General features: G+C 46.1%; 1 protein-coding gene across 1 annotated transcript; it reads right to left on the reverse strand.

The window, feature by feature from the left end:
* Positions 1 to 391: 391 nt before the first annotated feature.
* On the reverse strand, positions 392 to 18,210 carry ERH (ERH mRNA splicing and mitosis factor). The gene is made up of 4 exons (XM_063948011.1): positions 18,103 to 18,210; positions 10,564 to 10,651; positions 8,881 to 9,001; positions 392 to 869 (listed from the first exon to the last, which is right to left on the reverse strand). Exons 1-4 carry the CDS (start codon positions 18,103 to 18,105, stop codon positions 767 to 769), a joined length of 315 nt encoding a protein of 104 aa, XP_063804081.1. The 5' UTR covers positions 18,106 to 18,210; the 3' UTR covers positions 392 to 766.
* Positions 18,211 to 18,858: the final 648 nt, after the last annotated feature.

Below are 18,858 nucleotides of genomic sequence, written 5' to 3' on the forward strand. Positions count from 1 at the left end.
TGGGTTATATTGTTTCTGTGCAGGGTAAATACTGGCTGCTTTATTTTTACACTGCAATTTAGATTTCAGTTTGAACACACCACACCCAAATCTAACTCTCACTGCACATGTTATATCTGCCCCCCCCCCCTGCAGTGCACGTGGTTTTGCCCATTAGCTAACAAATTTGCTGCTGCAATCAGATCTGAATTAGGCCTAATTTCTTATAACCAGTAGCATTATCAAGTGCTGTTACTGGTGTAGGTCTTACTTCAAGTGGATTTTTAACAAATGTTACTACACCTAAATCTATGCACATTAAAGTGTTTACAATAAAGTAGCATCATTTACACACAAGATTAGGAACAGGGGAGAAGGGAGAATAAAAAAAAAAGTCACCAAACCACGATGATTATCTACCAAGTATTTTTTATTTTATTAATTTCACCTAAAATTTAATATTTGCCGCATAGTTAATCCAGACAAAAAAAAAAATATCAAAATAAAAATAGAAAATGGGAATTGAGAATCATTGCATAATCCAGCTATTCTTTAGAGGCACAGCTGGACTTTGTAATGAGAGGGTACAAGTAATCCGTTGCACAGACCATACTTCGTGTTTGCATGTCAGCTGAAAAAAAACAAACCTTTCAACATATATTTCCTGTATTGATCTAAAACACTGCCGCTATGGCATTAACAAAACACAAAACCACTATATTACAGAAAAAAAAAAAACCCCTCAGTCTACCGCTCGCTGTACATATGCGCATCACCCACAGCGTTCTTATTTTCCAGCTTGCTGAGCCTGCCGACGGAGCAGTACATAAATCTTCTCTTTAATCCAATCTTTGTTGTAGGGCTGATACGTCTGGGTGTCTGCGCGATACCTAGAGATAGACAGGAGGGATTTCATTTGTATGGAATATTGATGGTGCCATGGAGCGTTCTAGGGAAAAACACAAGGTAAGAGGGCCCTACTGGTAACAACTTACAAACTAACACGAATGGATTAACAGCAGGAGGATAAATTGGGAAGAACACATGGTGAAGTGGTGGCATAAAACAGTATCAAGTTAGGAGAAAGGCTGGTACACTGTAGTAAATGTAGTGATGTTTTCAAGCTGGGGAGATAGCATCTGATTGGGCGAGGGAGTTCCAGAGGATACAGCATTTGTTTTAAATCTTAAAGGAAATGCTTGAGAGGAAGTTCCCAGGGAAACCCCTTCATATCAAACCAAGAGATGGACATAAATCCTCCATACCCTGTGCTAATTCTTGTCCGAAACAGGCTTCCAAGCCTTGAGCACAAACTAAACCATGCTGTCTCTCTAAAAAAACATTGGTTCCACAAGCATAAAACCAGCTGAGGTAATCTCTGGTAAAAGGATGCCGCCCTTAACAGAAACAGTCATAGCAGAAGCAGCTACCATGTGTCCTCTGCAATACCAAAAACGTCAATGTACCAAGAACTTCTAGACTAATTTGTTGCAACAAGAAGCACCTGAATGCTCTCAACTTTTTTGAACACCAGTGAAACCATCGGTACAGAAGGAGGCTTGTAGATCGGATAAGATCTCCCAACGCACAGATTTGTGCCAGAAACCTGCAAAATCTGTCTCATAGGTGGTGATTCAATTGTTGAGACTCCACAGTGGAGGAAGAGCTATAGTTGTTGCAAGGTAAAATCAAAGCAAACAAGCTGCTGCCCCTACATTTAATATACTGCAGTGTATCCAGTGTCTCCCCACTAGGATCAGAGACAACAACAAAAAAGAAAAAAAGTCTGACAAATAAGGAAGTTGGGCAAAAATGTCATTATGTTAGTGCAGGAACACAAGCCTGTTTGTATGGGTTTTGTTCATCTTAGTTGTACCAATGTATTAAAGATTGTAACCCAGTATCAGTCTCATGACAGCTGCCAGCTGAGCGCTATCCAAGTCACAAACCATCCCACACTAACACATATGCAAGATAGTAATTCATATAACATCTTTCTTCCACACTTTGCTCTGCTCCACGGGAGGATTCTGTCCTCCCTGAGCTCGCCTTGTGGCAGGTGGGGAGTTTGACTGGGGCAGTACACCTGTCAAACTAACGCAGGGTCCTAAGGCGAGCTCAGGGAGGACAGAAACCTCCTGTGGAGCAGTAGGGCAAAAGGCAGACATCTTAAGTTGATATTTTGAGACATTCATTAGTTCTTGCCCATACCTCCCGACATTACCCTCTCCAGGAGGGACACAATGCTCTGCTCCTGGACTTCCCTGTTCATTTATGATTGCCATCACCTGTGCTGAAACACCTTTCTTATCCATTAACCTGATCAACACAGGTGCTGCCAATCATACATTAAGAGAAAAGTCCAGAAACAGAGCCTTCTGTTCCTCCTGGAGAGGGTCATTTTGGGAGGTATGCTTGCCCCGTAGTTTAGTCTGAAGTCCATAACACACAATTAGGGTCCATTATTGTCAGAAGACAATTTACCGAATAGTATGTTTTTGACTGTGGTTAGAAACTGGAATACCAAGAAGAACCCATCTAGACACAAGCAGAAGATACAAACTCCACAATGAGCCCCGCCCAGGTGCTATGAAGTAGCAACACTAGCCATTGTGCTGCCACATATCCTTAAGACATTCAGACCGTTTATATACTATGCATATGCATTAAAGATTCCTGCTATCATGTGAGCAAAAGCAGCTACTCCCATTAGCAAAACGACATATTTACTGGTGGGCAGATGGCACTGCCGTATACATAAATAGATATGACATTTCTGAACAAACAATAGCATTTATATCAGTAGCAGCAGTCAGTGCTCCTTACTAGTCATTTCCTATTGCCCCTCTTCCTATTAATGAATGAGGACAATAAGATTTTAATTACCTACCGGTAAATCCTTTTCTCGTAGTCCATAAGGTGTTAGGGAGACTTTGTACGATGGGGTATAGACTGGGTCCAAAGGAGCCAGTGCACTTTAGATTTCTTCAACTGGGTGTGCTGGCTCCTCCCCTCTATGCCCCCTCCCACAGGCAGTTATAGGTAAAACAGTGCCCGAAGGACAAAGGCATACATGAGAGAAGGAACATAACGAGTGGTGAGATTTACACACCAGCACACCAAAAACATAAAAAACAGCCAGCAACGGCTGAACAGGTAACTATAGAAAAGACTACCTGCAGAAAAGTCAACGCACTGAGGCGGGCGCCCAATATCACTTATGAACTACGAGAAAAGGATTTACCGGTAGGTAATTAAAATCCTATTTTCTCTAGCACCCGTAAGGGATATTGGGGAGACTTAGTTCGATGGGGACATCTCAAAGCTTCCAGAACAGGCGGGAACGTGCGGAGACTGCTGCAGCACCGTCTGCCCAAACTGGGTATCCTCTTTGGCCAGTGTATCAAACTTGTAGAACTTCACAAAAAAGAAGAAGTGTTCTTCCCCGACCAGGTAGCAGCTCAGCATAATTGCAAGGCCGAGACTCCACGGGCAGCCCAGGAAGTGACCACCAATCTTGTAGAGAGTGGGCCTTTACAGACTGAGGAACAGGCAAGGCTACCGACACACAAGTCTGTTAGATAGTCAGCTTAATCCAGCGAGCAATGGACTGCTTTGAAGCAGGGCAACCCTTCTTCTGCGCATCATAGAGCACGAACAAGGAATCAGTCTTTCTGATGCGAGCTGTTCTCTTGACATAGATCTTCAAGTCTCGTACAGCATCCAATGCCTCCGGAGGAGCAGAAGTGACAGAACTTGATGGAACCACAATAAGTTGATTCAAGTGGAACACAGACGACCTTCGGCAGGAACTGCTGCCTAGTCCTGAGCTCCGCTCTGTCCCCGTAAAAGACCAAGTAGGAACTTTTACATGATAGGGCCCCAAATTTTGAAACGCTACTAGCAGAAGTCAGGGCCAATAACATCACAGTCTCCCACGTGAGGTACTGGTCTTCTACCATCAGAGGTTCAAGCCAGGAGGAATGTAGAAATTCTAACACTACATTCAAATCCCAGGGTGCCACAAAGGGAAGTTGTATGTGAAGTACCCCTTGCAAGAAAGTCTGAACTTCTGGTAACTGCCAATTTCGTCTGGAAGAAAATTGAGAGAGAGCTGAAATCTGGACCTTAATGGAACCCAGACGTAAGCTCTTATCCACGCCAGCCTGCAGGAAACATCCCAAGTGGAACTCCGTAGGCGGATACGTGCGTTCCTCGCACCAAGAGACATCTTTTCCAGAAATGATAGTGTTTTGACGTCACAGGATTCCTGGCCTGAACCATGGTAGCAATAACCTTGTTGGAAAGGCCTTTGTGAGCTAGGACGTTCCGCTCAACCTCCATGCTATCAAAGGAAGTCACTATAAGTCCGGGTAGACGAACGGTCCTTGATGAAGAAGATCTCTTCTTAGTGGTAGAGGCCAAGGGTCTTCAACGGACATGTCCAAAAGATCCACGTACCACGTTCTCTGAGGCCAATCTAGGGCAATCAGAATTGCCTGGACTCCTTGATTTCTGATTCGCTTGAGCACCCTTGGGAGCAACGGAATCGGAGGAAACAGGTAGACCAGCCGGAAAGGCCAAGGCGATGTCAGCGCATCCACTGCCCTCGCCTGAGGGTCCCTGGTTCGGGAGCAATACCAATGAAGCTTCTTGTTGAGTCGAGAAGCCATCATGTCTATTTATGGGCAGCCTCACCGGTCGATGATCTGCTGAAACACCTGATGGTGGAGCCCCCACTCCCCGGGTGGAGATGGTGACGACTCAGGAAGTCTGCTTCCCAGTTGTCCACTCCCGGAATGAAGATTGCTGATATTGCTCTTGCATTTCTTTCTGCCAAGAGGAGTATCTTGGACACCTCTCACATGCAGGCTCTGCTTTTTGTCCCTCCTTGCCGATTGATGAACGCCACTGCTGTGTCGTTGTCCGACTGTAGAGGAGAGGCCTGAAGCAGAGCATTGTAGATCGCCCGAAGTTCCAGAATGTTGATCGGAAGGAGGGCTTCGTGGGCGGACTACCTGCACTGGGACTGAGCCCCTTGGGTGACAGCTCCCCATCCTCTCAGACTCGCATCTGTTGTGAGGAGGATCCAATCCTGAATCCCGAAACTCTGGCCTTCCAGGAGATTGGAAGACTGAAGCCACCACAAGAGGGAAATCCTGGCCTGATGTGACAGTCGTATCATCTGGTGCATCTGTAGATGTGATCCAGACCACTAGGTCAGGAGATCCAAATTAAATGTTTTGGCATGGAACCTCCCATATTGGATTACCTTGTATGAGGCAACCATCTTCCAACAATCTTATGCAAAGATGGATGGATACTCGAGCAAGTCGGAGCACCATGCGGACCATCTCCTGAAGTGTTCTTGCCTTGTCCGCCGGGAGGAACTCCTTCTGGGCCACAGTATCCAGTAACATCCCCAGGAACAGGAGCCGCTGAGTTGGCTCCAAGTGGGACTTCTGTAAATTGAGAATCCACCCATGGTGTGTGACAGAAGTTGGATAGTGCAGTCGATATGGAGCAATAAAAGCTCCCTGGATCTTGCTTTTATCAGGAGATCGTCCAGGTAAGAGACAACATTGACCTCCCCCTGGACCCGGATCTGGAACATCATCTCCACCATTACCTTTGTGAACACCCTCAGAGCTGTGGACAGGCCGAAGGGTAGTGCCTGGAACCGGTAGTGTTGTCCAGTAGGGCAAACCTCAGATAAGCCTGATGAGGTGGCCAAATCAGATTAAGGTAGGCATCCTTGACATCCAGGGAAACCATGAATTCCTGTTCTTCCAGGCCCGCAATCACTGCTCTTAAGGATTCCATCTTGAACTTGAAAACCTTTAGCTAAGGGTTCAAGAATTTTAGATTCAAAATGGGCCTTACCAAACCGTCCAGCTTCAGTACCAACAGGTTGGAGTAAAACCTTTTCCACGTTGTTGTATTGGTACTGGAACAACCTTTGGATGGCCTGTTGCAATGTTACTAGCATATCCTCCAAAGCTGGTAAGCTTAATTTGAAAAATCGTTGGGGAGGAACACAGTCGAACTCCAGTTTATAGCCCTGAGAAATTAGGCCCTAAACCCAAGTATCCTGTCAGGAACCCTCCCAGATGCATCTGAAGTGACACAATCAAGCTCCCACCTCGAGATCCCCTCGGGGTGGGTAGGCACCATCATGCTGAGGACTTACTGGACGCATAACTGGTGCTCTGTTCTTGAGAACCGGTGTTCGCAAGTCTTCTTGTCTGTTCAGTCATTACCTCTGGTGCCTCTAGCCGCATTGGTGGCACCTCTGGCCCTAGATCAAAATCGGTTAGACTGAAAGGACTGAACAGACTGCCCCACATAGGAACGCCAAGTCGGTGGGGCACCAGAGGGCAGAAACGTGAATTTCCCCACAGTAACCTTAGAAATCCATGTATCCAACTCAAGAGCCATTCCCAAGAAAAGGGGAGGGATTCCATACTGCGCTTGGACTCTGCATCTGCTATCCATTGACGCAACCACAAGGCCCTGCGCGCCGACACTCCACTGGCAGAGGTCCTAGCATTAATTTTGCCCATCTACTTTAGCAAGTCACACAGGACGCGTGCAGTGTCCTGAATGTGCTTTGGGAAAGTCACCGTAGCGACCAGAGGTATATCCCTGGAGAGGCACTCCCAAATTTGACAAGCCCACTTGTGAATGGCATGGGTCATCCACCAACCAGCTATGACCAGCCTTTGCGATATACCTGCCGCTGTGTAAATAGACTTTAGTGTAATCTCTATTTTTCTGTCCCCAGGGTCCTTTAGGGTAAAGGAGCCCGGGGCAGGCAGCACAGCCTTTTTAGACCGTTGAGACTGATACGTCAACCCCCGAGGGTTCTTCCCAGAATTTCCTACCTTCAGGAACAAATGGTAAAGTGTGCAAAAATCTTTTTGACACTTGGTATATTCTGTCTTGATTTTTCCAGGCTAACTACAGGTCAACTAACTCTGCAGAATCAGGGAAAGTGACATTAGGCTTGTTCTGTGTAAAGAAAAATGACTGTTGAGACGCAGCGTCCTCTAGAGGGAGTTTTAACACGTCCCATATAGCCAGAATGAGGGGTTCAATACCCTGAGCAGAAGCAGAATCCCCACTAACGGGATCCAAGTCCTCCCCATCTGAATCAGAGAGTAGAGCCAGTAAACCACACTTTTGTGGTCCTGAGTTAGAGAGGGGGGCTGTGTAACATCTGCCCTGGCAGCCAAGTCTGCAAAAGCCTGTTGTAGTAGCTGAGTTTTTTTTTTTTAACATTAGCAGTGAGTTGTGATGACTTATCAGACATCTTATTTTTAAGGGCACCTAGCCAGGCAGGCTCTTGACCCTCTCCCCCAGCCCCCTCATTGAGTTGTGAAGATTGGCTGCATTGTTCACATGATACAGAACCAGATAAGGGAGAGAATCTGGTGTGGCATACACTGCATAGTTTGCGTTTACCCATGTTCACAGTAAAGCACAATCACATACACAGACAAGTAATAACTAGCAAACCTGCCCCTTACTGTATGTGAGAGGGAGATAGACAGAGGACCAGCACACCCCAGCTACACAACCCCAGTGAGGCTGTAAACTGTTATATCACAGTGAAACACCTATGATTACTGTCCTTAACAGGATACAGATTGTGTACAATAGCGGCTCTCCCCCTTTGCTACACCCTGCACCAGTTTTCCCAGCATTTTCTGAGTGTCAGGAGGAGCTGTGTGTGCCTGCAGCTGCAAGCAGAGGAAGGCGCCACAATACACAGCCCCCCCCCCCCCCACACACACAATGGCGCCGGAGCTACAGTGTGTTTTATACTGGCAAGGTCTCCCAATTAGCTTAAAAACATTACACAAGTGCTAGCTTAAGCCACCGCTAGCCAGTGTACACAGGGGGCTATAGCGGGTCCCCCCAGAAGGTCCTGTATGCCTCCCCTACGCGTCAATGGCACTTTGAACCGCGGGGCCCCCTGTTTGTACTCACCACTGTCGTCACCTTCAGGCTATTGTTATGGGTGGGCGGCGTGCTGCGATTACGACAGCTAAGGCGCAGTGCCCCGCTGTACAAACAACCTCTCAGGACGGTGGTCCTGCAGCGGGGAAGCGGCTGGTGACCATCCTACCCCTAACTCCCATGGTGCAGGTATGCTGTTTCCCAAACAGCATACCGAAAATAATAAAAGTTTAAAAGAAACTGAAGAAAACTCTCTGGAGCTCCAGAGTGTGCATCATGTCCTGAGGGCACTTTTTTCTAAACTGCCTGTGGGAGGGGGCATAGAGGGGAGGAGCCAGCAAACCCAGTGAAGAAATTTTAAGTGCACCAGCTCCTTTGGAACCTGTCTATACCCCATCATACTAAGTCTCCCCAATATCCCCTATAGATGCTAGAGAAATAAGGAATTAAATTCTTATTTTTGCCGGCAGCCAGCAGATGGCATCCAACGGAGATATTCAATTGTAGATCCGTTTGGCTGCCAGCAAAATCATTTCAGCTCGCATCCCCCAGGGGTGGCAAGCTGACATGCGTGAAAAAAAGAGCCGTTTGAGCGCTCAAGCTGGACTTTTCACATTACGCCCTTTAGTTTAGTCAGGTTTAGTTGCATTATGCGGCTAAACCCAACACTCACGGGCACAATAACTTGCATCAATTGAAGATCACCACTGCAATCACCCGTCACTTTAGACAGGAGTTTGAGCGGAGATATAAACTGAATTGCCCCCAATGTGTGTGAACAGTCCATAACTGGATTTGGAGTCTAACCACTAGCTAGAACAAAGGGACTCCAGTGGTGCCCATCACTGCCACACACATTATTGTATTCAACAGGAACTAACAAACACTCTCATAATGGTCTAGCTTATAAAATACAGAGCATAAAACGGAAACACTTACACCAGACAGCTAAGATCTGCTAGGTCATCAATGAAGTCAAACAGCTGACTGATATCATATGTGATCGATGGGCTGTTGGGATTCATTCTTTTTAAGTGTTCTTCATACATCTTACACACTCCTACACAGGAAAGAAAAGCAGTTCAGGGTTACAAATCATTTTATTACAATTTAGTAATAAGGGTGTTTTGTTGAGTAACAGCCACGGTGAATCACTATCCTAAATAACACAATGTAAGTTGCCATGGGAAATGACCACGCTATACTACTTCAGACAGCTGGCTTGGCTGCTCCAAAAAAGAAAATAGCACACACAAGTGATCGCCTTTTTACATGCATAGTAAGTTATAACAATGTAACTCAACATGTTTCCACTTAATAATCCGTATAAAAACCAGCAGAAGTGGTGAGCACAGTATAAGGAGTCCATTATTATATTTTGTAATCAGGTTCCTTATTTAAATTAAAATGTGGCCCCTTAGTGATATTAGTTCAGCCAGGGGTTTAGTGAGCGAACGAGTTCTGCACAATCTCCCCTAGCCTGACACACAAACATAAAAACACAGAATTTGATGGTAGATAAGAACCAAATGTACCATCCAGTCTGCCCTTCAGGGTATTAGGGTAGGTTTAGTGGTTTGGGTTAGGGAATTAAATTCATGGGCACCTTTTGTCCGGTGATCACCATACAAAACAGCCTGTACTACATAAAGTCAGAGATGGGGTTTATAATGCCCAGATCTCCACTAGCCTGGATTCAATAAACTCAGGAGTGGCCTTACTTAATGCATTAGGTGCGGTAGAGAGGAATTAAATTGTTAGCGTCATCAGCTGTCATTACTGCACACCCAACAGAGCTATTCAATTGTTGCTCCCGTCTGACGCGACCAGCTGCTGGCGTCAGCATTTCAGCTCATACCCCTCGGGGCTGGAGCTGAAAAATGTTAAGAGTGACCTGTTTTGTAACCCAAACGGCACTTTTCACGATCGCGCCCATTAGTTTAGTCGGTTTTAGCTGCTTTACGTGGGCATGATAAACAGCATCAACTGAATATCGAGAGAGAGAGAGAGAGAGAGAGAGAGAGAGAGAGAGAGAGAGAGAGAGAGAGAGAGAGAGAGAGAGAGAGAGAGAGAGAGAGAGAGAGAGAGAGAGAGAGAGAGAGAGAGAGAGAGAGAATTTGCAAGTGTATATTTTATTATGAAACTGTATGCAGAGTCCTGCTTCTTGCCATTTTTAAATGTTGGACAAATACAAATCCACAAAATATTCCTCAGTAGTGAGATTGATATATAGATTTTTGTTAAATAATATTTAATTTTTACAACTTGTTCTGTAAAACGGAATTCGGTTAAATCAATTCAGAAATAAAAAGCCTCAGTGAAGCGATTAATGCGAGAGAAATTACATTTTTTGTTCACATTTTTACTATGTCAGGGGAACTAAGTAAACAAATTATATTTTCTGGAAAATATAATATATATATATGTCTATATATTATATTGGTACTCACATGGGTGAGAAAAGTCTCAGCGGCAAAGGGGTTAAGAAACTAATATAGTGAATTTCACATGATAGGCCATGAGTCAAGACTCAAGTGACCTAGCTCTCATTGTTCACTAGATGAATACTACGTTAAAATTGATATGTCAAGTCTGCAACAGCAAAACAACTTTAATGTATACCTTCCATACACTCGTTGACAGATTCGTAGTCTGCATATGTTCTTCCTTCAGGTCTCTTTGTAGGCTGGACAAGCAAGATTGTGTGAGACTGGGTAAAAAAAAAAAAAAAAAAAAAACCAACGGAGGTTATCAAATAAAAATCAAGCATAAGTAGTAACATTTAAAAAAAATAAAAATAAAATATATAAATGCACAGGAGTCAGTCAATTAGGTGCGACGCAAGTAGGGTTCTTCGATTAATTTTCATTTCGATTACATTTGCAATCCAATTCTAAACTCCCATTGCTTTTCTAAGTGAAATTTGCTGTTTTTGTACAGACCCTTTGGTACAGCGGGGAATAGCGGCTCCGCAGGAGACAGGGCACAAAAGTAAAAGCTTTAGGATCAGGTGGTGTCCACTGGCTCCTCCCCCTATGACCCTCCTCCAAGCCTCAGTTAGGATACTGTGCCCGGACGAGCGTACACAATAAGGAAGGATTTTGAATCCCGGGTAAGACTCATACCAGCCACACCAATCACACTGTACAACCTGTGATCTGAACCCAGTTAACAGCATGATAAACAGCGGAGCCTCTGAAAAGATGGCTCACAACAATAATAACCCGATTTTTGTAACAATAACTATGTACAAGTATTGCAGACAATCCGCACTTGGGATGGGCGCCCAGCATCCACTACGGACTACGAGAAATAGAATTATCGGTAAGTAAATTCTTATTTTCTCTGACGTCCTAGTGGATGCTGGGACTCCGTCAGGACCATGGGGATTATACCAAAGCTCCCAAACGGGCGGGAGAGTGCGAATGACTGCAGCACCGAATGAGAGAACTCCAGGTCCTCCTCAGCCAGGGTATCAAATTTGTAGAATTTTGCAAACGTGTTTACTCCTGACCAAGTAGCAGCTCGGCAAAGTTGTAAAGCCGAGACCCCTCGGGCAGCCGCCCAAGATGAGCCCACCTTCCTTGTGAAATGGGCATTTACATATTTTGGCTGTGGCAGGCCTGCCACAGAATGTGCAAGCTGAATTGTACTACACATCCAACTAGCAATCGTCTGCTTAGAAGCAAGAGCACCCAGTTTGTTGGGTGCATACAGGATAACAGCAAGTCAGTTTTCCTGACTCCAGCCGTCCTGGAAACCTATATTTTCAGGGCCCTGACAACATCTAGCAACTTGGAGTCCTCCAAGTCCCTAATAGCCGCAGGTACCACAATAAACTGGTTCAGGTGAAACGCTGACACCACCTTAGGGAGAAACTGGGGACGAGTCCGCAGCTCTGCCCTGTCCGAATGGACAATCAGATATGGGCTTTTGTGAGACAAAGCCACCAATTCTGACACTTGCCTGGCCGAGGCCAGGGCCAACCGCATGGTCACTTTTCATGTGAGATATTTCAAATCCACAGATTTGAGCAGTTTAAAATGTGATTTGAGGAATCCCAGAACTACGTTGAGATCCCACAGTGCCACTGGAGGCACAAAAGGGGGTTGTATATGCAGTACTCCCTTGACAAACTTCTGTACTTCAGGAAGTGAAGCCAATTCTTTCTGGAAGAAAATTGACAGGGCCGAAATTTGAACCTTAATGGACCCCAATTTGAGGCCCATAGACACTCCTGTTTGCAGGAAATGCAGGAATCGACCGAGTTGAAATTTCTTCGTGGGGCCTTCCTGGCCTCACACCACGCAACATTTTCGCCACATGTGGTGATAATGTTGTGCGGTCACCTCCTTCCTGGCTTTGACCAGGGTAGGAATGACCTCTTCCGGAATGCCTTTTTCCCTTAGGATCCGGCGTTCCACCGCCATGCCGTCAAACGCAGCCGCGGTAAGTCTTGGAACAGACATGGTACTTGCTGAAGCAAGTCCCTTCTTAGCGGCAGAGGCCATGAGTCCTCTGTGAGCATTTCTTGAAGTTCCGGGTACCAAGTCCTTCTTGGCCAATCCGGAGCCACGAGTATAGTTCTTACTCCTCTACGTCTTATCATTCTCAGTACCTTGGGTATGAGAAGCAGAGGAGGGAACACATACACCGACTGGTACACCCACTGTGTTACCAGAACGTCCACAGCTATTGCCTGAGGGTCTCTTGACCTGGCGCAATACCTGTCCAGTTTTTTGTTCAGGCGGGACGCCATCATGTCCACCTTTGGTCTTTCCCAACGGTTCACAATCATGTGGAAGACTTCCCGATGAAGTCCCCACTCTCCCGGGTGGAGGTCGTGCCTGCTGAGGAAGTCTGCTTCCCAGTTGTCCACTCCCGGAATGAACACTGCTGACAGTGCTATCCCATGATTTTCCGCCCAGCGAAGAATCTTTGCAGTTTCTGCCATTTCCCTCCTGCTTCTTGTGCCGCCCTGTCTGTTTACGTGGGCGACTGCCGTGATGTTGTCCCACTGGATCAATACCGGCTGACCTTGAAGCAGAGGTCTTGCTAAGCTTAGAGCATTGTTTTATGTGGAGAGAAGTCTCCAGACTTGATCACACTCCCTGGAAATTTTTTCCCTGTGTGACTGCTCCCCAGCCTCTCCGGCTGGCATCCGTGGTCACCAGGACCCAGTCCTGAATGCCGAATTTGCGGCCCTTTAGTAGATGAGCACTCTGCAGCCACCGCAGAAGAAACACCCTTGTCCTTGGAGACAGGGTTATCCGCTGATGCATCTGAAGATGCGATCCGGACCATTTTTCCAGCAGATCCCACTGAAAAGTTCTTGCGTGAAATCTGCCGAATGGAATCGCTTCGTAAGAAGCCACCATTTTTCCCAGGACCCTTGTGCAATGATGCACTGACACTTTTCCTGGTTTTAGGAGGTTCCTGACTAGCTCGGATAACTCCCTTGCTTTCTTCTCCGGGAGAAACACCCTTTTCTGGACTGTGTCCAGAAACATCCCTAGGAACAGCAAATTGTCGTCGGAAACAGCTGCGGTTTTGGAATATTTAGAATCCACCCATGCTGTCGTAGAACTACTTGAGATAGTGCTACTCCGACCTCCAACTGTTCTCTGGACCTTGCCCTTATCAGGATATCGTCCATTTTCTTTGAAGAAGAATCATCATTTCGGCCATTACCTTGGTAAAGACCCGGGTTGCCGTGGACAATCCAACCGGCATCGTCTGAAACGGATAGTGACAGTTCTGTACCACGAACCTGAGGTACCCTTGGTGAGAAGGGCAAATTGGGACATGGAGGAAGCATCCCTGATGTCCCGGGACACCATATAGTCCCCTTCTTCCTGGTTCGCTATCACTGCTCTGAGTGACTCCATCTTGATTTGAACCTTTGTATGTAAGTGTTCAAATATTTCAGATTTAGAATAGGTCTCACCGAGCCGTCTGGCTTCAGTACCACAATATAATGTGGAATAATACCCCTTTCCTTGTTGTAGGAGGAGTACTTTGATTATCACCTGCTGGGAATACAGCTTGTGAATTGTTTCCAATATTGGCTCCCTGTCGGAGGGAGACGTTGGTAAAGCAGACTTCAGGAACCTGCGAGGGGGAGACGTCTCGAATTTCCAATCTGTACCCCTGGGATACTACTTGTAGGATCCAGGGGTCCTGTACGGCCCCAGCGTCATGCTGAGGACTTGGCAGAAGCGGTGGAAGGCTTCTGTTCCTGGGAATGGGCTGCCTGCTGCAGTCTTCTTCCCTTTCCTCTATCCCTGGGCAGATATGACTGGCCTTTTGCCCGCTTGCCCTTATGGGGACGAAAGGACTGAGGCTGAAAAGACGGTGTCTTTTTCTGCTGAGATGTGACTTAGGGTAAAAAAGGTGGATTTTCCAGCTGTTGCCGTGGCCACCAGGTCCGATGGACCGACCCCAAATAACTCCTCCCCTTTATACGGCAATACTTCCATGTGCCGTTTCGAATCTGCATCACCTGACCACTGTCGTGTCCATAAACATCTTCTGGCAGATATGGACATCGCACTTGCTCTTGATGCCAGAGTGCAAATATCTCTCTGTGCTCTATAATCAATAAAATACTGTCCCTGTCAAGGGTATCAATATTTTCAGTCAGGGAATCCGACCAAGCCACCCCAGCGCTGCACATCCAGGCTGAGGCGATAGCTGGTCGCAGTATAACACCAGTATGTGTGTATATACTTTTTAGGATATTTTCCAGCCTCCTATCAGCTGGCTCCTTGAGGGCGGCCGTATCTGGAGACGGTAACGCCATTTGTTTTGATAAGCGTGTGAGCGCCTTATCCACCCTAAGGGGTGTTTCCCAACGCGCCCTAACTTCTGGCGGGAAAGGGTATACCGCCAATAATTTTCTATCGGGGGAAACCCACGCATCATCACACACTTCATTTAATTTATCCGATTCAGGAAAAACTACAGGTAGTTTTTTCACACCCACATAATACCCTTTTTTGTGGTACTTGTAGTATCAGAAATATGTAACACCTCCTTCATTGCCCTTAACATGTAACGTGTGGCCCTAAAGGAAAATACGTTTGTTTCTTCACCGTCGACACTGGAGTCTGTGTCTATGTCGACCGACTGAGGTAAATGGGCGTTTAAGCCCCTGACGGTGTTTGAGACGCCTGGACAGGTACTAATTTGTTTGCCGGCCGTCTCATGTCATCAACCGACCTTGAAGCGTGTTGACATTATCACGTAATTCCTTAAATAAGCCATCCATTCCGGTGTCGACTCCCTAGAGAGTGATATCACCATTACAGGCAATTGCTCCGCCTCCTCACCAACATCGTCCTCATACATGTCGACACACACGTACCGACACACAGCACACACACAGGGAATGCTCTGATAGAGGACAGGACCTCACTAGCCCTTTGGGGAGACAGAGGGAGAGTTTGCCAGCACACACCAAAACGCTATAATTATACAGGGACAACCTTTATATAAGTGTTTTCCCTTATAGCATCTTAATATATAATCATATCGCCAAATAAGTGCCCCCCCTCTCTGTTTTAACCCTGTTTCTGTAGTGCAGTGCAGGGGAGAGCCTGGGAGCCTTCCCACCAGCAGTTCTGTGAGGGAAAATGGCGCTGTGTGCTGAGGAGATAGGCCCCGCCCCCTATTCCGGCGGGCTCTTCTCCCGGTTTTTCTGAGACCTGGCAGGGGTGAAATACATCCATAAAGCCTCAGGGACTATATGTGATGTATTCTTTTTAGCCAGAAAAGGTATTAACATTGCTGCCCAGGGCGCCCCCCCCAGCGCCCTGCACCCTCAGTGACCGTTGGTGTGAAGTGTGCTGAGAGCAATGGCGCACAGCTGCAGTGCTGTGCGCTACCTCATGAAGACTGAAAAGCCTTCAGCCGCCGGTTTCTGGACCTCTTCTTACTTCGGCATCTGCAAGGGGGTCGGCGGCGCGGCTCCGGTGACCCATCCAGGCTGTACCTGTGATCGTCCCTCTGGAGCTAGTGTCCAGTAGCCTAAGAAGCAAATCCATCCTGCACGCAGGTGAGTTCACTTCTTCTCCCCTAAGTCCCTCGTTGCAGTGAGCCTGTTGCCAGCAGGACTCACTGAAAATAAGAAAACTATCAAAACTTTTACTCTAAGCAGCTCTTTATGAGAGCCACCTAGACTGCACCCTTCTCGGCCGGGCACAAAAACCTAACTGAGGCTTGGAGGAGGGTCATAGGGGGAGGAGCCAGTGCACACCACCTGATCCTAAAGCTTTTACTGTTGTGCCCTGTCTCCTGCGGAGCCGCTATTCCCCATGGTCCTGACGGAGTCCCAGCATCCACTAGGACGTCAGAGAAAGAGTAATTTGGGCAATTCAGACATGTCAGGATTCAGGTGAATTACTCTAAAAAGCTCAATAAAGGATTCAGTTATGTGGGACTGGTACCTGGAGGAGTGGTGTTGGTGGGAGAGCAGTTTTAGATCTAGCAGATGAGTTGTATAAGTGCTTATTCCAAGTTTTTACAAACATAATTACTATAGACCTTTTTATGTACCCCAAAATGCTGGAAAAACTTTAATTTGCTGAAAAATTATTGCTATCAGTCTTCCACCAATCATTTGACGCATTTTAAAAACCTTTAGTACATAGCAACAGAATTTGACAGCAAATAAGAACCACTTGGCTCATCTAGTCTGCCCATGTGTAGGGTTAGTTTGTTTTGTTGGCAACAAGTTAACCTGCTAGTATATTTTTGGATTGTTGGAAGAAATCCATGCAAGCAAGGGGAGAATATACAAACTCCACAGTGAAGGAATTGATGGGAATGGAACCCATGACCTCAGTGCTGAGGCAGTAATGCTAACCATTACATCATCCATACTTTCCTTATGGCCACTAACATCCTTCTACATGGTTCCACTAAATCAGGTCATAAATGTGAAGCAAAAAGGACACAAAACTATGTACAGTACAGGTGATACAAAGTGCAGATTTCCCACACATACGGTACGCCAACATCATGCATTTAGCAACACACCCCTATATGAAAGGTACAATGCAATGAGTAGTACAAATGTCACTGCTCAAATGTCAGCAGAGCCAACACTGGAAGCAGAGCCTCCATCAATGCTACAGACTCTACAGGAATTTTTTTTCCATTTGATGGAAGGATTGCCATGTTGGCAGCAATTGCATGCATCCTTCTGATGGCCATCCAATGGCTTTATGTTTTCAGAGCATGCTGCAGACACACAAATTCCCATCTCTGTACCACATAACCAATGGTGTTTAAAATACTGATGGTTATCTTGCAATGGCCTCCACAAGGTATATTGTCATGTTTACATAGATACCAATATTTAAAAGCCATCTTGCAATACCCAAAACTACACAATATCCCATTACATTTATAATGTAATCCCTCCACCTCCTCCCAGAATGCCCTGCTCTTCCAAGCACTTTCCTCCTGTCCTTTCCACTCCAAACTCTACAGTTTTAACATCACACTTCCGCATCTTACATGCCAATATTTTGCCTTGGTAACCCAGGTCTTTATAATATGCACTACTTCCACACTGCAAGACTTCACTAGCTTATATGATTTCTAATAATTAAACAGGCCATACTGGGACACATAACTATAGGATAGGCTGCTGAATACAGTATTGGTGCAACGTAACATGATCAGCCAGCAACTAAAGTAAGTAGTATAGGCCTCCAGCCAGGGCCTGCAGCAGCCTGCGCTAGGTCACAGCTGCAGGCCTTCAGTAAATATAGGGGAAAATCATCCCACCTTCCAATGAAGACAAGTGGAGCATAGCAACCAGAATTTTAATTGCATTTAAAAACCTATACAAGGTAAGTGTTGCTATGGGCAACAACTAGAGTTTTTTTAAGAAGGTGTGTAAAGTGACCATCAGGCTATCTATATAACGGAGGCTGCATGGGGAGGGGGCACCCGGAGACCACTGAGGGGAGACTATGCCGGGACCCAGCTGTACAGGGGGATCAGCCCGTTAAGTGCAGTTAAAGCCCGCACACACGCGGATGCCATGTCCGGGTCACTGCGCACACAGGCCAATGCACATAGCTACTACAGGCGTGTATCCCGCAGCAAGGCAGCATACCCCCCAATACAATTCTCGCAGTCCGCACTCACCATTATTGAATCCTGCACACACCGCAATAGAACCGTAGTAGGACAGGAAGCGCTCACTCTGGGTTCCGGCGGAAATAGTATATTGCTGTGCCGCCCACTACTACATGGCCCATATCAGGAAGTGCGCTCACACGTACCGACGCTGGCCGGAAATGCTGGCGCGGTACTGGGCAGCCATGTCATGTGCTGGCACTGCCTGACCTATAAGCCACACGTTTCGTTTGCTGTTGTCCTGGAAATATAATCACACAAGATACTGTAGTGTAGGCTTCATGCTGTTTATTGTGCAATATACCCCGTGTACAGTCCACAGCCACTGGGAAATAAACAGTGCATATTGTACAATTACTATTATGCTACTTAGCTGTTTAGTTGGGAAATAGCACCGCTTATTATATCTATATCTGTTTATATCTTGTGAGCAAAGGTTAGTGCAGAAAAAAATGTATATATATATATATATATATATATATATATATATATATATATATATATATATATATATATAGATAATTTCCCAATGGTCGGCACTCACTTCTGTCCCATTTAAATGTACCTTGCCACGGTGCTGCGTCGGCAGAAAGCATGCAGATATACCAAAAAGACGGCACTCACTGGTCTTTTACAGAATCAATAGACAGCGTCCTCATATCAACGTTTCGAGTTTATTTCAACCCGTCATCAGGATACCCGTCATGTGTATCCTGATGACGGGTTGAAATAAACTCGAAACGTTGATATGAGGACGCTGTCTAT

Source organism: Pseudophryne corroboree, chromosome 12 (genome assembly GCF_028390025.1).
Source record: "Pseudophryne corroboree isolate aPseCor3 chromosome 12, aPseCor3.hap2, whole genome shotgun sequence".
In the NCBI taxonomy this organism is placed as follows: Eukaryota; Metazoa; Chordata; class Amphibia; order Anura; family Myobatrachidae; genus Pseudophryne; species Pseudophryne corroboree.